The 21171-nt window shown below is 42.6% G+C and overlaps 1 protein-coding gene across 1 annotated transcript in view; it reads right to left on the reverse strand.

The window, feature by feature from the left end:
* Window positions 1-21171, reverse strand: part of SYT13 (synaptotagmin 13) — a 59251-nt gene that overhangs the window by 24381 nt on the left and 13699 nt on the right. Inside the window, exons 2-3 of the mRNA XM_051964745.1 lie at window positions 13248-13473; window positions 7568-7702 (exon numbers count right to left, since the gene is read on the reverse strand). Of these exons, the coding sequence (XP_051820705.1) occupies window positions 7568-7702; window positions 13248-13473 (361 nt within the window). The remainder of the gene's footprint in view (window positions 1-7567; window positions 7703-13247; window positions 13474-21171) is intronic.

Raw genomic sequence — 21171 nt, forward strand, 5'->3', positions numbered from 1 at the left:
GTTCTAAGGCCCTCCCAGCCCTGACATTCTGTGTTCTAAGGACCTCCCAGCCCTGACATTCTGTGTTCTAAGGACCTCCCAGCCCTGACATTCTGTGTTCTAAGGACCTCCCAGCTCTGACATTCTGTGTTCTAAGGCCTTCCCAGCCCTGACATTCTGTGTTCTAAGGATCTCCCAGCTCTGACATTCTGTGTTCTAAGGACCTCCCAGCTCTGACATTCTGTGTTCTAAGGACCTCCCAGCTCTGACATTCTGTGTTCTAAGGACTTCCCAGCCCTGACATTCTGTGTTCTAACCCAGCCTGACACTCTGTGTTCTAAGGATCTCCCAACCTGACATTCTGTGTTCTAACCCAACCCTGACATTCTGTGTTCTAAGGACCTCCCAGCCCTGACATTCTGCATTCTAAGGACCTCCCAGCCCTGACATTCTGTGTTCTAAGGACCTCCCAGCTCTGACATTCTGTGTTCTAAGGACCTCCCAGCCCTGACATTCTGTGTTCTAAGGACCTCCCAGCCCTGACATTCTGTGTTCTAACCCAACCCTGACATTCTGTGTTCTAAGGACCTCCCAGCCCTGACATTCTGTGTTCTAAGGACCTCCCAGCCCTGACATTCTGCATTCTAAGGACCTCCCAGCTCTGACATTCTGTGTTCTAAGGACCTCCCAGCCTGACATTCTGTGTTCTAACCCAGCCCTGACACTCTGTGTTCTAAGGACCTCCCAGCCCTGACACTCTGTGTTCTAAGGACCTTCCAGCCCTGACACTCTGTGTTCTAAGGACCTTCCAGCCCTGACATTCTGTGTTCTAAGGACCTCCCAGCCCTGACATTCTGTGTTCTAAGGACTTCCCAGCCCTGACATTCTGCGTTCTAAGGACTTCCCAGCTCTGACATTCTGTGTTCTAAGGACCTCCCAGCCCTGACATTCTGTGTTCTAAGGACCTCCCAGCCTGACATTCTGTGTTCTAAGGACTTCCCAGCTCTGACATTCTGTGTTCTAAGGACCTCCAGCCCTGACATTCTGTGTTCTAAGGACCTCCCAGCCCTGACATTCTGTGTTCTAAGGACTTCCCAGCTCTGACATTCTGTGTTCTAAGGACCTCCCAGCTCTGACATTCTGTGTTCTAAGGACTTCCCAGCTCTGACATTCTGTGTTCTAAGGACCTCCCAGCCCTGACATTCTGTGTTCTAAGGACCTCCCAGCCCTGACATTCTGTGTTCTAAGGACTTCCCAGCCCTGACATTCTGTGTTCTAACCCAGCCCTGACACTCTGTGTTCTAACCCAGCCCTGACACTCTGTGTTCTAACCCAGCCCTGACACTCTGTGTTCTAACCCAGCCCTGACACTCTGTGTTCTAACCCAGCCCTGACACTCTGTGTTCTAACCCAGCCCTGACACTCTGTGTTCTAAGGACCTCCCAGTCCTGACATTCTGTCTTCTAACCCAACCCTGACATTCTGTATTCTAAGGCCCTCCCAGCCCTGACATTCTGTGTTCTAAGGACCTCCCAGCCCTGACATTCTGTGTTCTAAGGCCTTCCCAGACCTGACATTCTGTGTTCTAAGGACCTCCCAGCCCTGACATTCTGTGTTCTAAGGACCTCCCAGCTCTGACATTCTGTGTTCTAAGGCCTCCTAGCCCTGACATTCTGTGTTCTAAGGACCTCCCAGCTCTGACATTCTGTGTTCTAAGGCCTCCCAGCCCTGACATTCTGTGTTCTAAGGACTTCCCAGCTCTGACATTCTGTGTTCTAAGGACCTCCCAGCTCTGACATTCTGCGTTCTAAGGACCTCCCAGCTCTGACATTCTGCGTTCTAAGGACCTCCCAGCTCTGACATTCTGTGTTCTAAGGACTTCTCAGCCCTGACATTCTGTGTTCTAAGGACTTCTCAGCCCTGACATTCTGTGTTCTAAGGACCTCCAAGCTCTGACATTCTGTGTTCTAACTCAGCCCTGACACTCTGTGTTCTAACTCAGCCCTGACATTCTGTGTTCTAACCCATCCCTGACATTCTGTGTTCTAAGGACCTTCCAGCCCTGACATTCTGTGTTCTAACCCAATCCTGACATTCTGTGTTCTAAGGACCTCCCAGCCCTGACATTCTGTGTTCTAAGGACCTCTCAGCCCTGACATTCTGTGTTCTAACCCAGCCCTGACACTCTGTGTTCTAAGGACCTCCCAGCCCTGACACTCTGTGTTCTAAGGACCTCCCAGCCCTGACATTCTGTGTTCTAACTCTGCCCTGACACTCTGTGTTCTAAGGACCTCCCAGCCCTGACATTCTGTGTTCTAAGGACCTCCCAGTCCTGACATTCTGTCTTCTAACCCAACCCTGACATTCTGTCTTCTAACCCAACCCTGACATTCTGTATTCTAAGGCCCTCCCAGCCCTGACATTCTTTGTTTTAAGGACCTCCCAGCCCTGACATTCTGTGTTCTAAGGACCTCCCAGCCCTGACATTCTGTGTTCTAAGGACCTCCCAGCCCTGACATTCTGTGTTCTAAGAACCTCCCAGCCCTGACACTCTGTGTTCTAACCCAGCCCTGACACTCTGTGTTCTAACCCAACCCTGACATTCTGTGTTCTAAGGCCTTCCCAGCCCTGACATTCTGTGTTCTAAGGACCTCCCAGCTCTGACATTCTGTGTTCTAAGGACCTCCCAGCTCTGACATTCTGTGTTCTAAGGACCTCCCAGCCCTGACATTCTGTGTTCTAAGGACTTCCCAGCCCTGACATTCTCTGTTCTAACCCAACCCTGATATTCTGTGTTCTAAGGACCTCCCAGCCCTGACATTCTGTGTTCTAAGAACCTTCCAAGCTCTAACATCCTGGGTTCTATTTTTCCTTTACCTCTAAACCCTGTGATCCCCTGACTATCTCTATGACTCGTTCCTCCGGAGATTTTCCAGCCATAAGATTTTATAGCTAGCACGGCACTGGGGCCAAATTGCTTGTTGTTTTTGCTACCCAATAAAAATGATAATTAGATTATTTATTTAGATTAAAATATTCACCACAAAACTATTTGTAAAGGGAGTCATTGGGATGTCTGCTTATTACCGTGATTTTGTATTCTCATCACCGATTTCTTAATGGGGTTTAATTTCTGCTCATCCAGACCCTGGCACGGGAGGCTCTCTGAGAATGCAGTGTACATTGGTGTGTTCCCTCCCATCCCCCACCACCAATGGAGTGAGTAGGGAAAGTTCCATTTTTCATCTCATATTACAAGGGGGGAAACTGAGGCTTAAGGAGAGGAGGGGCAATGCTCTGAAGGAAGGAAACCAGGATAGTTTAGGGGTTTGAAATAGGACTACTTGGCTTTAGATTGCACTGGCTCAAAGCCCTCTGGGAAGGGACAACCTAGGACTGAGCATTCCCAGGCTGGCAGGAAAATGTTAGCTCCTGCTGCCTACTTCCTGGAAAAATGACAGTTTCTAGGCCTCCCTGCAAGAGAGATCAGCCAAAAGAGAGATGCAGCTACAAGTCCCCAAAAGTACACCATAATTCCCGGCCAAATGTCCCCATCATCATAACTGCATCCCTGAGCATGCTTCTCACCCAGAGAGGGCTGGTAAATGTTTAACAACCGGTCTACAATGTTCTTCTAAATGTACTCACAACACAGTTTTATGCTTATTTTGCATTTTAAATATTCTATCACTTTTTAAAATCTGGACAATAAAAAAATAAGTCAAGCCCTGACTCATAGCACCTGCCCATTTCTGGGGTGTTGATATTCACACTGAACAACAGACGAGTTGGCCTAGCACATCTTAGGCTTTGGGGAAGAGATGTTGGGACATAAGAAATCTAAGTAACATCAGGGAAGTGGCAAAGCTGGTTTGGGAGTCAGGTGACCTGGACAGCCAGAGTCTAGCTGCAGAACCCTCAGAGATCAATTAACCTCAGTTTCCTTACCTATAAAGTGGAAACAAAGAAAGTAAATTGTAATCATTATATTGATGGAGCTACTCCAACCCAATCCTATTCAATCAATAGAATCCATTCCATTTTAAGCTAATCTAATCCATTTTTATTCTCATTTTCTATTTTATTCACATTATATCCATCCTAATCTAGTGGAATCCATCTATTCTTATCCAATTCAATTAAATACAATAAGCATTTACTAATGACTTATTAATAATATTAATTAATAGTGTCAGGTGCTGGAGATACAGGGGAAAAAAATAAATAAGCCTGGCCCTCAAGGGACTTATATTCTTCTGGAGGAGACAATGGAGGATTTAACAAGTATGCGTGAAAATTGGAGGAGGAGGAAGGAGCCACCATAAATAAGGAAATCAAGAAAGGCTTCCCATTACAGTGAACACATGAGCTGGTGGCTGAAGGACTCTAAGAGATGATGTTGAATTGGGAACACATCTATGGGCAGAACATAGAGACGAGAGGTTCTATGTCAGATTCTGAGAAGGGGAGTGACAATAAGTCTAGAAAGATAGACTAGAGGCAGGACAGGACTTCCAATGCCAAGCTGAAGTGTTTTTGTTTTGTCCTAGAGGCAATAGGCAGATACTGAGGGTCCTTAAGCCTGAGAGGGATCAGATCTGAGCTTCCACTACTTGTTGGATAATCTAGGTGAAAGTGCTGTGAAAAGTTAAACTCATGGTTCAAGTGTGGACCATTGAGTGTGCCCCAATCAGTCAGGTCAACAACAAGTATTTATGAAGACCCTACTCTGTGCCAGTTATTCTCTGAATGTTCTAGAGATACAAAGAAAAACAAAAATGGTCCCTTCTCTCACTGCACTCACCACAATCTAATCACTTATTTTCATTTAAAAAAAGATGATCGTATAATTATAACCACTGAGCCTGGGGAGGAGGAGAAGGAAGGGACCAAACATTTATTAAGTGCCCATGATGTGCCCGACACGGTGCAGTTCATATGTCATTTGAAGTAGCCTTCACAAAACTGTCCCTGTTAGATTGTAAAATCATAGAGGGCAAGGATTGTCTCTTGCCTTTCTTTGCATCCTCAGCATTAAACACAATGCCTGGCATCTAGTAGGTGCTTAATAAATGTACATAGACTATGACACTTAAGGAGAGTGAGTGAGATAAAGATTATGGGACTTGTCCGGGTTCACACAGCTGGTAAGTGAAAGCTTGGGGCAGATTTAAATTCAGGTTTGTCTGGTTCCAGGCCCAGAGCTCTACTACTGTATCACCAACTGGCTGCGGAGAAGAGAGGAGAAATACACCTCTCCCTTTTCTTTGCAGGGGAAACAGTGCCTGCAGAACACCAGAAGTGTCATGGACATTTTGATGAATTACTTTATTTTTCTTCTTCTTTCTTCAATTTTTTTTAACAAGAGATTCCTACCTGTTTGGGAGTGGGGATTGCAGATGCATATCCTCAGAAATGAGTGTGATAGAACAACTCCCAAAATCAATAACTTTCTTTTAAAGAAAAGAGGAGAAGAAGTCTAGAGAAGGTTGGAAATAGGAACTCTGGAGAAAATGAACATTTTCATAATACTTTAACCTTTATAAAGCAGAAATAAGAGCCCAATAGTGTAGGTAATAGGAGGATAATTATTCCCATTTTTCAGATGGAGAAAAACAAGACTCAGAGAGAGAAAAAAATTGTTCAATTGCCTAAGAAGTATCACAACTGGGATTTGTGCCTTGATCCTTAATGTCTTATCTCCTAGTTTGCATTCTAGCAGTCTGTTCTCAAATGATAGATCTCAAAAGAGCTAGAACCCACTCTCATCCCAATCCCAAGTCTCCAACTCTAGACCCGATGTAGCATATCACGATGAATATGTACTTCTTGGTCCTTGGCCAGCTTTGTTTGTCTAAGTGGAGGGAAGGAGATCTGGGGACTCCCTGTTCCTTTGGAGAGGTGACTCCTGTCATTTAGTGTTTGGAACACAAAGAAAGCAGAAGCTTATCTGCCAACTGCCAACATCCCCTTTCTCATCTGTGCCCTGGATTCCTAAGCCAAGGCCACCATAATATTGGTTATAAGATCCTAATAATTGAAATCCAAACATCCCTCCAGGCAGGATGATCCCAGAATCACAGACTTGGAGATGGAAGGAAAGGGAAAGGCTGAGCAGTCACTAGGAAGGGGCTAGGATGAGAAAATTCACTCTCCTGAAGCTTTTCTGATCTGGAAATGCAGACTACATAGGTAAAAACTCCTTCCTCCTGCCACCATTTGCTGGTGCCAAATTCTCAGCCACCTCAGCCATTCATCTCTTAAGTCTTTCTTCCGTTCTGGCCACCCCTTCCGTTGTGCCCTCTGAAATGCTTAATATATCATTAAAATAATAGCTACAATCATGAAATCAGAGCCAAGGGGGAAATTCTATAGACATTGCTGGCCAGAAAGAAAGTCAAAGAATAATTAGAACTGGGAGAGACCTTAAAGACTCATTTTACAAAAGGAGGAAACTGAGCCATAAAGCGTCAAGCATAATTATAGGTATGTGTCAGGAATTGAATTTGTCTCCTTGGCTGCAAGGTCAATACTCTAACCTTCACCACCTCAGAGCATCGTAGTGGGTAGACTCCACAGAGACTTAGGTTTCAGCAAAATGTAAAGAAAAACTTTCCAAATACTTAGAGTACCAGCCTCGAAGTCAGGGGGACCTGAGTTCAAATTTGGTCTCAGACACTTAATACATCCTGGTTGTGTGATCCTGGACAAGTCACTTAACCCCAATTGCCTCAGGGAAAAAAAGCTAGAGCTGTCTTGGGATGTAGTGAGGACCCTGACACTAAATGTTCTCCAACAGAGGCTGGATAATCATTTATCTGGTATGTTGTGGAGAGAATTTTTGTTTAGGCAAGTGGAAAGTGGTAGGTGGATTGGGTAGGAGGAAGTCAATGGACCTGGGTCTGAAGCTCAGCTCTACATTTACTGATTTTGTTGGTTTTGTCGTCATAATCGTTGTTTTGAGGCAGTTGGAGTTAAGTGACTTGCCCACGGTCCCACAGTAAGTGTTGTGTCTGAGGCTGAATTTGAATTCAGATCCTCCTAATTTCAGAACCAGTGCCCTATCCACTGAGCCATCTAGCTGTCTTACCATTTACTAATCTTGTAACCTTATCTAAGTTATTTAAACCCTTCAAATGTCAGTTTCTTTGTCTACAAAATGAGAAGTTTAGCCCCAAAGCAGACATCGGAATGACCCTCCCTCTCCTTTGCTGAGGTGGGGGATGATTTGTGTGGAACATGGCATCCAATGCCATATTGAATGGATGTATTGATCAGGTCTGCTGAATTATTTCTTTTTAGTCTCTTCTTTTTCCTTTATTTATAAGGGATGGCTGTCCTGGAGGTAGAAGGGAAGGGATGCATTGGGAAATGTAGTCGAGGCAAAAACAAAAGATAAATGTTTTTCAAAAGAAAAAGAATTGCATGATCTCAAAAGTCTCTTCCTGCACGGAATCTTTAGATCCTAAATTGCATGAAATATCTCTTCAATCATTGCTTCATCTCTACCCCATTGCCTGAATCTGTAAAGAAGAACATTTGGGGTAAAGAATTCGTTTGGAGGCAGAGGGAAGAATGAGACATTTACCTTCCAGCAGCGTCACAGACAGCTGGGCCTTCTGGGGATCGTAGCCCAGGGAGTAGTGGAGTTTGGGGGCCTGGTTCCAGCTGGCAGCCTTCTCTGGGTTCCACGCCTCAATCACACAGACGTCCTCCACCACACCTGTGGGGAGGAGCACAGGAGTCATCTCCCTGCCCCTGAGGATCCCACCTCTCCTACCCATGCTCCCACTTAATGCTTTGCCAGCAAAACTGGCCTAAAACCATCCTATGATACAGAGGTATACGTGCATCCAGAACCTGGCCCGGCCCCGGCACAAAGCAGATGTCGGGAAATACTTGTTAGTTAGTCAGTCTGTATAATGCCATTCATCAGCTATGTAGCTTTGGGCAAGTTAGTTCTCTTCTCTGAACCTGTTTTCTCACCCAAAAATGAGGACATTGGGCTAAATGGACTCAAAAGCCCCAACAACAAATTAAATGTCTTATATTGTCCCAGCTCAGTCATCCTAAGTTCTATGTTCTAAGTTCTTTTCCAGCTCTGTCATTTTAGGTTCTAGGTTCCAAAGATCCTTCAGCTAGGACATTCTACATCCCATGTTCCTAGCTGAGACATCCTATGTCATTGGGCAAGTTAGTTTTCCTCTCTGAACTTGTTTTCTCACCTAAAATGAAGGTGTTAGGCTAAATAGACTCAAAAGCCCCAACAATAAATTAGATGTTTTATATTGTCCCAAGTTCATGTTCTAAGTTCTTTGCCAGCTCTGTCATTCTAGGTTCTAAAGATCCTTCCTGCTAGGACATCCTATGTTCCACATTCCTAGCTCTGACATCCTATATCATACTGATCCGAGGTCCCCTCCAGCTCTGGAATTCTTTGCGGCAGGTTCTAAGACATTTTATTTTCTGGGCACTTTTTAATACAGGAGAAGGCTGGAAATGTGAGGGCCCGAGTGTTACTAGAATCTCTAAAGGTGTGATCGTCACAAGTTGGGAGCCAGGGCATTTCAGTGGCACATGCCCTGGGGACTAATGAAGCCCCTGGGAAAGCATGACGCCATGCGGTGGGTAGCTTTCAGAGGTTCTAGCCTCCACAATCAATTGTGGTCTAGTGCTGGTCTTTCCCTTGGGGGAGTGGGTGAAAAAGTGGCAGCGGGCCAGCGGGCTGCTTTTACAAGTGCCAGACCCCCGAAGACCTTCAGGAGAGTCGCACTCAGGGATTCAGACACTCTCAGGTGGAATTTGAAATGGAGCTCCAATAGTGCGAGCTCAAGGAGGAGAGACTCCATCGCTGGGGGTAATATTGGGCTGTTTTCTGTCATGTCTGACTCTGAGCCCATTAGGGATTTTCTTGGTACAGATACCAGACTGGTTTGCCATTTTCTTCTCCAGTTCATTTTACAGATGAGGAAACTGAGGCAAATAGGGTATAGTGACTTACCTAGAGTCACACAGTGTCTGAGGCCAGATTTGAACTAGGGAAGATGAATCTTACTACTCTAGTTCCAGCATTCAGTCCACTACAGTTATACCCACCGAGCTCCTAAAAGAGCCCTAAAGATGGAATCATTCAAATGGCTCTGGATTTGGACAAAGAACTTAGCTTTGGACCTCAGCTCTGAGCAAGTCGCTCACTCTCCTTCTAGGGAGCCTCAGTTTCCCTATCTGTATAATAAAATGGCTGCACCAGGTGATCTCTAAGATTCCATTCCAGAAGGGATCCCTGTGATCCAGGCAAGTTTACTGGAGCACAAGTAGTGAGTGTTCCATGCAGACCAGGGAAACGTAGTAGTTGACAATTCAGAAAGGCAGATTCTGCCCCCCATTTCATTTCAGCTTCACACCACCCGTGTGCCAGCAGGCAGACTCATAATGCCATCCTAATTGGACAGCTGCAGAAACCAAGCCCCACCAAGGCTAAATCAGTTGGGTTCACAGAGCAGGGACTCAAAGCCAGCTGCTCCTGACCCACAGGACCGTAGACCTGGAGCTGGCAGGAGCCTCGGGGACTCTTCCATTTTACAGATGATCACACTGAGGTTCAAGAAGGTAAACTGACTACAATGGTAATAACTTCCCTCTGTCGGTTAGCAACAATTTACTGCATGGCCAGGGGATCCCCAAAGACTTGTGGTTTTAAGCCATTAAAACTTAAAGCTTATTAAAGTTCTAAAAATTTATCACGGCATTAAAGCTTAAAAACACAAGACCTTGGGGACCCTGGCCAACGTTGCCTTGCACATAATTTTTTTCAGGCTGTTGTCCCCATTAGAGTGTAAAATCCTTGAAGGAGGAGACAGCTTCATTCTTTCTTTGCATCCCCATCACCTAGCACAGTGCCCGATTCACAGGCACTCAACGAGCATTAGCACTGAGACGGGAGCTCCCATCTTGCATCTCCAGAAACGACGTCCTTTCCACTGGATTTCCCTCCGAGGTTCTCCCTATTGCCTCATTTCCCCCTTCATTCTCTCCCTCATGGAGTAAGTTGGGCATTTCTGCAGAGGATAAAAGCAGGGGGGCTGGAAAAGGAAATGGCAAACAAGTCCAGCGTCTTTGCCAGGAAAATCCCAAATGGACCCATGAAGAATTGGACAGGACTGAAACAACTCAGCAGTCACGATACCAGTACCGGGGGCTTGCTTCTAACAGCTCCTATCAAAGACCATTGTCTAGCTATGTGACCTTGGACAGATCACAATAAGGCACAGCTCTAGAACTGTGCTCCTGTGAAAGTACTAAGGTTTTAAATGGAGCTACTTTTATTAAGCTTTCGGTAGAAATTTCTTTAAGCAGAAGACTGTCTTGGATTTCAGGTGGCCAATATTTTTTGTTTTGTTTTGTCTTGGGGGTGAGGTGGAGTAACTGTTCTAATAGGGAAGAGGTCTAGCAGCCAATGGCTTTTGCTTCCCCTATTTCCCCCCCCAAAAAAAGCAAAGTCAGTCCTAACTAATTCAAGAAATATTTATTAATTAGCAATTAAGCTAATTGCTAATTAGCACTATGCTAGATGCTGGGATAAAAAAGGTGAACACCTATTCTCAAGAAGCTTCCAATCTAATAGGGAAATAAGGTGAATAAATAAAAATAATCATGTATATATATACATATACATAATACATTTACATATCTAGTATTTATCTATCTATTGGCTATATCTATACATATATAAATATATCCAATCTAGTAGGGAAATAAGGTGAATAAAAAATAATCATATACATATATACACGCATATATATATACAACACATATACATACGTGTGTGTGTGTGTGTGTATGTGTGTGTGTGTGTGTGTGTGTGTGTGTGTATACATGAACCCAATTTTTTTGGCATCTAAGACTCTTCAGTTTGGCTCCCTTCTGTCTTTACAGACTGATTTCCCATCACTCTCCCTCACGCACATACTACATTGAGACCCCAGCTCCCGGGCTGTCCCCCTCACCTCACGTTTTCATTTGTGGCTCCTAGGTCTGAGATGCAGCCTTTCCCCCCCTCTAACCAGTTAGCCAGCAAGCTTCTAGGATGCACCTGCTCTGTGCCAGGGACTGCACTAAGCTCTTGGGACACAAAAGGGGCAAAAGGCAATCTCATTCTTGAGGAGCCCCCCCCATGTAATGGGGGAGAGCTGTACAAAGAAGCTATGTGGAGTCCAGTTAGTGCTACATAGACAGTCACGAAAGGGATCCCTTAGAGGGTTCCTGGAGGGGATAGTATTTCAGCTGGAGCTTGAGAAAAGTCAGGAGGCAGAAATGAGGTGGGAAAGAGGCCCCTCTACCTCTTGGAATAAGCTCTGTATTGTGCCATTCTTGAGAACTTTCCTTTCCTTTATTTCTCTCTCCCCTGGCATATAGTGAGTATATAATGGGCAAATTCAATTGTTAAATTAAACTGAATTGATTGTGATCAGGCCATGGGAGAGGTCAAACATAAAGGCAGGAGAGATTTGAAAGGGGAAGGATCTCTTATCTAGGGGAGGGGAGCCAAGAGCTGGGGGGCGGGGTGGTTCCTACCTAGCTTGGACCTTGATGGAAAGGAATAGTTTCAACAAATTGAAAAGGAAGGAATTCTTTGGGGATGGAGGGAGGGAAGGGAGTGTACAAGTGCATGGAAGCAGAGAATGGGTAGGGTTACTGATTCAAGATGGCCATGTCCCTTTCCCTCCCTACCCATCATTGATAAACTCGAGTGACTTTATTATTCTTATTTATATTGTTCATATATTATTCATAAATAGTTGTTTGCCATCTCCATTAGAGTGGGAGGTCCTTGAGAGTATGTTTGCCTTTCTTTGTGTCCCCAATGGGGCAGCTAGGCTGTCCAAGTAGATAAGAGTTACTTGACCTAGAGTCAAGAAGATGAATCTGGAAGATGTTCCAGAGGTCAAATCTGAATCAGCTGCGTGACCCTGGGTAAACCATTTCACCCTGTTTGCCTCAGTTTCCTCATCTATAAAACGATCTGGAGAAGGAAATGGCCAACCACTTCCTGCATCTTTGCCAAGAATTTCCCAAATGGAGTCAAAAGAGTAGGACACTGCTGAACAACAATATTGCATCTCCATTGCTTTACACAATGCCTGACACACAGTAGGAGTTTAATAAATGCTCATCGACCCAACCTGACTTGAACATGGCTTTCAAATAAGATTGGGAAGGTAGGATTGTGGCAGACCTTGAATGCCCAGACTAAAGAATTTTTATATTAGCTTGAAGATAATGGGAGTGGGCATTAAGGTGCAGAAAGGTACAAACTCAATTCGGTTTAGTATACATGTATTAATTGCCAATTATATGCAAGGTGAGAAGCAGTAGATCAGAGATTCTCAAGTTTTTGTATCTCTTGTATGTCTTTTACAATTTGCTGAATCCTATAGGTCCTGCTAAGAATCATGCAATTATTTTTAAAAATCACAATGAAGGAAAACATTAAATTTTAGTTCTAGATTAGTCAGATCAAAGATGCATTTGTCATCCATGTTCACAGACCCCGGGGGGATTCATGGGACCCAGGTTAAGAATCCCTGGGTAGACAGAATTTTCCATCTGAAAGGCATAGATTCAAGTGTGGTTGCGTGACCCTGGAAAAGTCACTTAATTAACCTTCAGGACCAGATATGTCTGAGCTGGGGCTGATCTGCTTTGTTAGAGGAAGTGTATTTTTAGAGCGAGTCTGCTCCTAGGAGAGCTGTCTACCCCAGTGAAATCACTGCACTAAGCGCGGAAGATACAGACATAAGGGGAATAATCATCGATATCCTCAAGGACTTTCTATTTTACCTAATTAAGGGAAATGGCTTTAATGGCTGTGTGAAGACAAGGAGCTTTCCAGGGTGGTTAAACACTCTATTTATTACGCTTCTTATGTCCCTTGCAGTACCTAGCAAGAGGAGATACAACCCCCATAACTGTGGACTTGAGGAGGATTGAGAATTTCCATTTCCCAGTAAGATAACGGGAAACATGGAGAGAGAAGGAGGGATGCTTGTTATTGGGCATTACACCTGAATGGCCACCCACTTCATCTGGGACCCTGAAACTTGCTTTTCCATTGGAGAATCCCATCCCAGCCAGGAAAGTTTGGGATTCCATCAATCTCTTGGAATGTCCCAGTCTGTCTGGCCAGAGGCAGGCCATTTGGTGAGACCAGTGAACAAAAGTCGGTGCCCTGGTGGAGGGAGATGGGGCCTGGGAGGGAGGGAGCCTACCATTCTGAGGAAGGATGAAGAGCTCCTCCGTGACCTGTCTTTTGAGGCGACTGTCATTCAGGGCTGAGGTGCTGGCGGGGACTGGGTCCTCCTCGGTGGTCCTCAGGGTATAATCAGCATAGTTGATGACCTCCGGGGCAGTCACTGATGGCTTAGGTCCGTAGATGTCCGGGAACTTCAGGAGAGCTCTGGGCTGAACAGGCTCCGTGGATTTTTTAATATTGAACTGAAACACAAGTTGCCATGATTGGTTATTACATCCTTTGCTATAACTCCTTCTCATTAAATTGCAAGATCCTTGAGAGCAGAGACTTATTTTGCCTCTTTTTCATCCCTAACACTTAACATATTGCCTAACATGTACTAGATGCTCTATAAATGTCCATTGATGGATCCCAAACACTAGAGAAGAATCGACTTCTAAAGATATCCCTGGAACTTAGGAGCACAGGATTTTAGAGCCAGATCTTAGCGATCTCATTCAGAACTCCTCATTTATACAGGAAGATGAAGAGACCCTCTCTTAAGGTCCTAGAGGCAAAACGTGGCAGAACCAGGACTAGAATCCAGGTCTCCTGACTCCAAATCCACTTTCTCGCATACCAAAATGGTGCTACCCAAAGTCACAACCAGTAGAGGTGAACAGCTAAGCGGGGAGGCAGCTTTCTTTCTACCAATCCTTTTCCCTAGGACAGTCAGGCCCATGCTACTTGGTTCTCTGGTAAATTATCTAAGGTCACACTGTAAATAAACCAAACTTCAATATCTCCCCATCCAGGGCTCCCTGAGGGCTAAGACAGATCATCTCTGAACCCTGTATGGACATGATAGAATTTCAGAGACAATGGGAGCATAGGAATCCATTCTAAGGGCACCCCCCTCCCAGAGCATCCTTAACACACAGCCCAGTAATGGCCAGAAAAAATGTCAATAAATATGGGTTTAATTGGATTAAGGGGGGGGGGGCTCACTACCTTCTTTGATGGCCCATTCTATTTCTGGACAGAATGTTTTTCCTATGGGAGACTGAAATCTGGCTCCCTGTAGCTTGTATTTATTATTCCTAATTCAGTTCTCAGAAGTCTAATATTTCATGTCAAAGAATTAAGGATACTATGTCCCCCCTGTCCAAGATTCTTCTTTTCCAGGCTCAACATCTTTATTCCCTCTAGTTTATCCTTCTATTGTATTAGATTGTAAGCTCCTTAAGGACAGAGACCGTCTTTCTTTCTGTGTTTCCAGCCCTCAGCACAATACTACCACATCATGGGAGCTTAATAAATGTTTATTAACTGAATTGTAACCATTTAGTTCACCCTCTCTGGATACTCTTCAGCAAATCACAATATGAGTCCCAAAATAGCACATGGTACCATCAAGATGTCAAGGAAGAGAGTACTTGAACCTCCTTGTTGCTTAAAATGAAAGATCACAGTTTAGGGAGAAGGCAACTATCCACAGGACTTCTTAGAAAGTGTCTTAGGGCTAGTCAGAGAGAAAAGGCAAAAAGATACTCTTGGATAATTCCCATTGCCAGGAAGGTTTTCCTCTCAATAACCCAAACTTGCTTCTTTGTTTTTATCACCCATCACTCTCATTTCTGCTCTCTGGGGCTAAGGAGAACAAATCTAATCCCTTGTCCGTGGGACAGTCTCTTCAATATATGAGGGTTACAATAAAGCCCCCCTATGTTTAATCACTGTTTACATGCTGTAAAGTGGAAAGTTGACTGGACAAAGCCAAAGGACTCAAATTTGATCCACACCTCTGCTCATCGTCACTTATTGGACCTAAGAAAAATTTCTTGAAATATCTGAGCCTCAGTTTCCCCATATCTTTCAAATATTATTTTAAAATTGCATTATTGTGATCTAGAAAAATAAATACCAATAAGCATAAAAATTTCCACATACAAAGAATGGGAGAAAGTATTGTAACTATGAATATCATCACAAATAGCTTGGTTTTTTTTTAAATTAAGTATATATTAAATTTTAGTATGTTAGTTCCAAAAGCTATTGAATTTGTTTGTTGTTGTCAGTATCTGTCTTGACTTTCATTACATTTTCTTCTATGTATTTTTTTTTGTAAAGGCAATTGGGCTTAAGTGACTTGTCCAGAGTCACACAGCTAATAAGTGTTAAATGTCCGAGGGCATATTTGAATTCAGGTCCTCCTGACTTCAGCACCTCCTGGTTGTCATCTATGTGTTTTGTAAAAAATACTTTGCAGATGCTCTTTTCTTTCTTTTTTTTTTTTTTTTGACATTACTATCATTAGCTTCTCCTGAGAAATATCAGTTTATATCCTTTTACCATCTATACCTGTCTCCAATAGGAAAATAGCTTTTTTCCATATATTTGGATCAATTCCCTATATATCTTTATTTCGAATATGAGACTTTTATCTCAGAAACTTACTCCATTGATTTTTTTCTTGGCAAACATTTCCTTTTTGATTTTAACTGCACTGGTTTTATTTGTACAAAAGCTCAAAATTGTAGGGACTCTAAATTTTCCATTTTAGCTTCCATGACTATTAAATATCTACCCTTTGTTTATTCAAAGAGTCTTCCCCTGTCCATTGTTATAAAAGGTATTTCCATTCTTTTCTAGTTTGTTTGTAGTGTGATATCTCAATCATGTATATATTTGGAAAGTGTGGTATACTATGGAAGATGTTATTCTACACCTAATTTCTGCCAGATTGCTTTCCAGTTTTTGCAATAGTTTTTGTCTAGTTCTTACTTTAGAAGCTGGAGTCTTTGGATTTATTGAAAATCTTAATAGTAAGCTGGTTTCTAGAAATTATGTCAATATATTTCACTAATTATCTTTCTAGTTTTAACTAGTACTAAATAGTTTTAATGATTACTACTTTATAATATATTTGGAGATCTTGTGCTTCTAGAATCCTTTCCTTCCTACTTCTTATCCCTTTGTTCCTCTAGATGAATTTCATTATTATTCCCTTCATTCTATAAAGTAATCCTCTGGTGGTTTGCTGGATTTCATACTGAATAAGGAAATTAATTCAGGCCATGTTGTCATTTTTATTATACTAGCAAAACCCAAACAAGCAATTTACATTGCTCCAATTACTTAGGCTTATATTTACTTTTGCAAAAAGCATTTTTATTGTATTTCTATCATTCCAGTGGGTGATTTGATATGTAGAGTACAAAATATTTTATATTCTGTTGTTTTTTTCAATGGGATTTCTATTTATATCTGTTCTTTATGGATTTGGTTGTGAATATGCAGAAAGGCTGCCGATACATTTCTCTTTATTTTCTTATCCCTTGATTTGATTCAAAATGTGGGAATGACATCACCATAGTCTGGTTTAGTGATTTAGTGATTGATTTAGAGATCAATCAATCGGTGCAAAGCAAAGTCTAGGCACTGGGATTACAAAGGAAAAATCAAAACAAAACAAACAGCCCCTACCCTCAATGAGCTTAGGTCCATCATGGGAGACAATACATATACCACATGAATACAAGGCAATTTTTGAAGGAGGAGGGGAGCATTTGCAAACTCCTTTTTTCCTAGAAAGGTCAATGTTTGAGCAGTCTATATAGCATGTCTTCATTAAAATAGAGTTTGATCGGAGAACATCTGCAAATCTTTGGAACAGATTTTTTCTCCCAGAGTACTTGCTGCTAGTTACTATAAATAACATCCTTTCTTTCCCAGCTTCTGTGACCTAGCTTAGTGTAGCTGATGGTGCATTGATTTTTGCCTTTGGCTGTGATTATAATCATGGAACACAGGAACTGGAAGAGACCTTGGACAAGATCTACTACATTCTCATTTTACTGATGAGGAAACTGAACCCCAAGTTCACAGTTGATAGCAAAGTCTAGACCTGCCATTTATCTGCCGGGAGATCTGTCAAAGATCTCCTACCTCCCTGGGAAGTAGAATATTTTCATGATAAACTAATCAGTTAATCAATAAGTGCTCATGAAGCACCTACTAAGTGCCATTCTAGACATTAGGAATAAAGACAAAAATAAAACAACTCCTGCCCTCAAGTAGCATACACACTATTTCAGCAGACAAACGTACATTTTAAATTACATACAAAATAGATATGAGCTAATGGAGGGAATGAGGAGAAGACACTAATAGCTCGTGGATTATACAGAAATGATGCTTGAGCTAAATTTTGAAACTAGAAATTCTAAGAGGAGAGAGGCATTTCAGGCAAGGGTGAAAGTCAATACAAAGGAGAAGCAATGGGAGATGGGATGTCCTAGGAATATGCTCCATTGGTCAAAATTATGTGGGACTTTGGTCCCAAAGTACTATAGATGACCTTAGTACAGGCCTTCACTAATAATGAGAAAAAACCAAATAATAATAATAGCCAATATTTATAACAGGCTTTAAGGTTTGCAAAGCACTGATATCTCATTTGGTCCTATACGAACCCTATGAAGTAGGTGCTATTATTTATTATTTTCTTTTTAGAATGAGGAAACAGAGAGAGACTCAGAGGAGTTCAGTAATTTTCTTAGGTTCACAAAGCTAGTTAGTGTCTGAGGTGGGATCCAAACTTGAGTCTTCTTGTTTACAAGTCCAGTACTTTAACCACTATGCCATGTGCCTTAGCAGTGATGATTGTTTTTCATTCACTTCCAACTCTTCACAACCCTATTTGAGGTTTTGGCAGAGATAATATAATGGTTTGCCATGATTATTCCCCTGATAACAACCTCTACAATAGGTGGATGAGGCCCAAATCTTTTACTTAACATTTAGAGATCCTTACAACCTGACCTTGACTTATTTTTCCACTCTGTTACACTTTATTCTCTTTCATGCACTTTGTGTTCCATTCAGCCTTGCCTTCTTGCTATTCCTGATACCGGGAGATCAAATAGAATGATGGCACAATAGCTTAGGCAAGAGATGATGATGGGCTGAACTTAGGTGGCTAAATCAGTGTAAACAAGGGGATGGATGGGAGAGGATTATGAAAAAAACAAGTCCCAAGTTTTGGTGGCTTCACAATTGGAGGAAGGAAAAGTGAAAATTCAAGGATCACTCTGAGAATGGAGACCCAGAGAATAGTCCCGCTATTGAAAAAGACACGCGATTCCAAAAAGAGAGCCAGACTTAGAAGGCAAGCTGATCTGTTGCATTTTGAACAGGTCATGTCTGAGGTAGTTCAAAGACATCCAGCTGGAAACGTCTGGCTGTGATCTGAAGATATAAGATTGCAGCTCAGCAGAGAGGAGGGCTGCATATAGATCTGGGAGTCACCTGCATGGAGATAACTATCGAATCCATGGGAAGAAATGAGATAACCAAAAAAAAAAAAAAAAAAAGGGAAGAGAAGGTCAAGTGCACAGAAGATTCAGAGAAACTGATATGATATGAGATAGACAGAGATAATAATGAAAATACAGAGAGACAGCAAGAAAGACAGATACACAGTGATGAGGATGAGGATGATGATATTTATATATAATGCTGATTAGTGCTAAGCTATTTATAAGTATGGTTTCATGCTTATATGCAGTCTAGATGCAATTATTATTTCCATCATACAGTTGAGGAAACTGAGGTACACAGAAGTTAAGAGACTAGCCCCGGATGTCCGAAGTCAGATTTGAACTCAGATTTCCCTGAATCCAAGTCCAGCACTCTATCAGCTAGCCGCCAGAAAAAGGGAGAAGTATATGGGAACAGAGAGACAGAAACAAAGAGAGACAGAGATAAACAGAGACAATAGTGTTCAGGATGAGGGACCCCTCTCCCAAGGTGAAGGGATGGAGCATAGATCATGATCTAGCTGCAGAGACAGAACAGAGGGCAGACGGGTAGAAGAAAGATCAAGAAAAACAGTATTAGAAAAGCAGAACACGGGGGAGGAAGATTTTCAGGAGAAGGACATCGCCAACAGAATCAAAAGCATCACAAAGGTCAAGAAAGATGGGGACTGAGAATAGACCATTAGAGTTAGCAATTAAGAGCTCACCGGGAACCTCAGAGAGAGCAGCCTCGGTCAAGTGATGGTGTCAGAAGCCAGATTGTAATTCAATTTTATTCAACAGATAATTGAGTGCCTGCTATTTTCTGGGTACTTTGCTAGATGCTGCAGGGAATAGGGAAATGGGGAGAGTCCCACAACTAAGCATAGTCTAGATGGTAAGTAATTTTAAGGGGGCAGAGAACTAATAACTGAAGGGAAGGTCTTGTGGAGGATGTGGTATTTTGGAGGAGGTACAGATTCTACAATCTATGATTAATGAGGGAGGAAAGGGAGGACAATTTGGGCACAAGTATAGTGACAGGAGATGGAGTATGTGGACAGTTTGACTAGAATTCAGAGTGTAGGAAAAAAGAGTAATATCTTTTAAACAATTGTAAAGGGATTGTGGGAAGGTTTTAAATGCCAGCCTTAGAAGTAGTTATTTTATCCTAAGGGGTCAAAATTCCTCTAAACCGAGTCATCAGATATTAAGAGTTCCTGGGGCCAATGAGTTCATCGTTCTGTGGCCAGGTTGGTAAAGAGCATTTCCCAACTTAGCCAGCGTGATCTCCAGAAAATAGACACAAAGACTGTTCATTTGACACCTTTCCAGACTGGTAAAATCTGTCAAAGCTGGTGTCCTTCTGGCCTTTGACAGCTCAGATCACCACTACAATAGAAGAACAATGGGACACAGAAATAAGAGCACTGGATTTAAAGTCAAAAGACTTGGCTCTGTCTCTTATGGATTATTTAACCTCTTCTATAGAATCAGAAGGTTGTACTAGAATCTCAACTTCTAAAACTGTGGTTCATAATCCCATATGGGGTCTTGTAACTGAATGTGGGGGTCATGAAATTATGATTTATTAAATATTTGATTTGTTTACCTATTTTTTATACTATATACCCAGGGTCATGTAAAAATTTGTCAGGTGAAAAGGAGTCTTAAGTGGAAAAAGCTTAGATGTACTCTGAGGTCTCTTCCAAGCCTTAATTTATTTCCCTATGAGATTAGTGGAGGGGTATTTATATGTCTATAAATCTTGGGTCTCCTTTAATACCAGTTGGCTCTACCACTCACTATCTCTCCCAAGGACCCCTTCCCTTAGCAACCACTGGGGTCAAGTCCAAGGTCCCCCGATGTGAAGAAGGCTATTTTCATGCACATACAGATGGTAGATCCAAGGTGTTCATCCTACAAGGGGATCATGCATTCCTGAAATATACACAAATTCTAGACACACCACATGGCACCGGGCTGCTGACTTCCACTTGCTGCTGACTCATTTGCCCCTTAATAACCAAGCTCTTCTTTACTAATAACTTTAATTACATCAATTAGTCACTCTAAAAACAGCTCTTTTCTCTTCTTACTCTCCCCTCCTCCCAGCTGGCATCCCCTCTCTATCCCCTCCTTCAACCTCCCCCAAACCTGATTTATTCTATTCTCAGACTTTCGCTTGGGAGAAAAGATCATGCAATTTAAAGACTTCAGAGATCACTGAATTCAACCCCTTCATTTTGCAAAAGATGAAGGTGAGTGCCAGAGAGGTTAAAGGTCTTCCTCAAGGTCCCACAGATAAGTAGCAGAATCAAGATTTGTGACTCCAAAGCCAGGATTCTTTCCATTAACCCACCCTGATGCTGACTCTCCATCCGTAATAACATCACTGTTGCATTCAATGAACTGGAAGAGGGGAATAAATTTATCTTTAGATTTCATTCATTCATGCATTGGATCATGGACTAAATTGGAAAGGACTTAAGGACTATCTCACTTTACAGATAAAGGAATTGAGGCTCAGAGATAATTGATTGGCTCAAAGACATGTAACTAGTGGCAAAGGTCACGCAAATAGTGCAAAGCTGGGATTTGAACCTAAGTCCTCTGACTCCAAACTGGGTGCTCCATTCATTCATTTGGGGAACATTTTAA

This window comes from Antechinus flavipes, chromosome 6 (genome assembly GCF_016432865.1).
Source record: "Antechinus flavipes isolate AdamAnt ecotype Samford, QLD, Australia chromosome 6, AdamAnt_v2, whole genome shotgun sequence".
Taxonomy (NCBI): domain Eukaryota; kingdom Metazoa; phylum Chordata; class Mammalia; order Dasyuromorphia; family Dasyuridae; genus Antechinus; species Antechinus flavipes.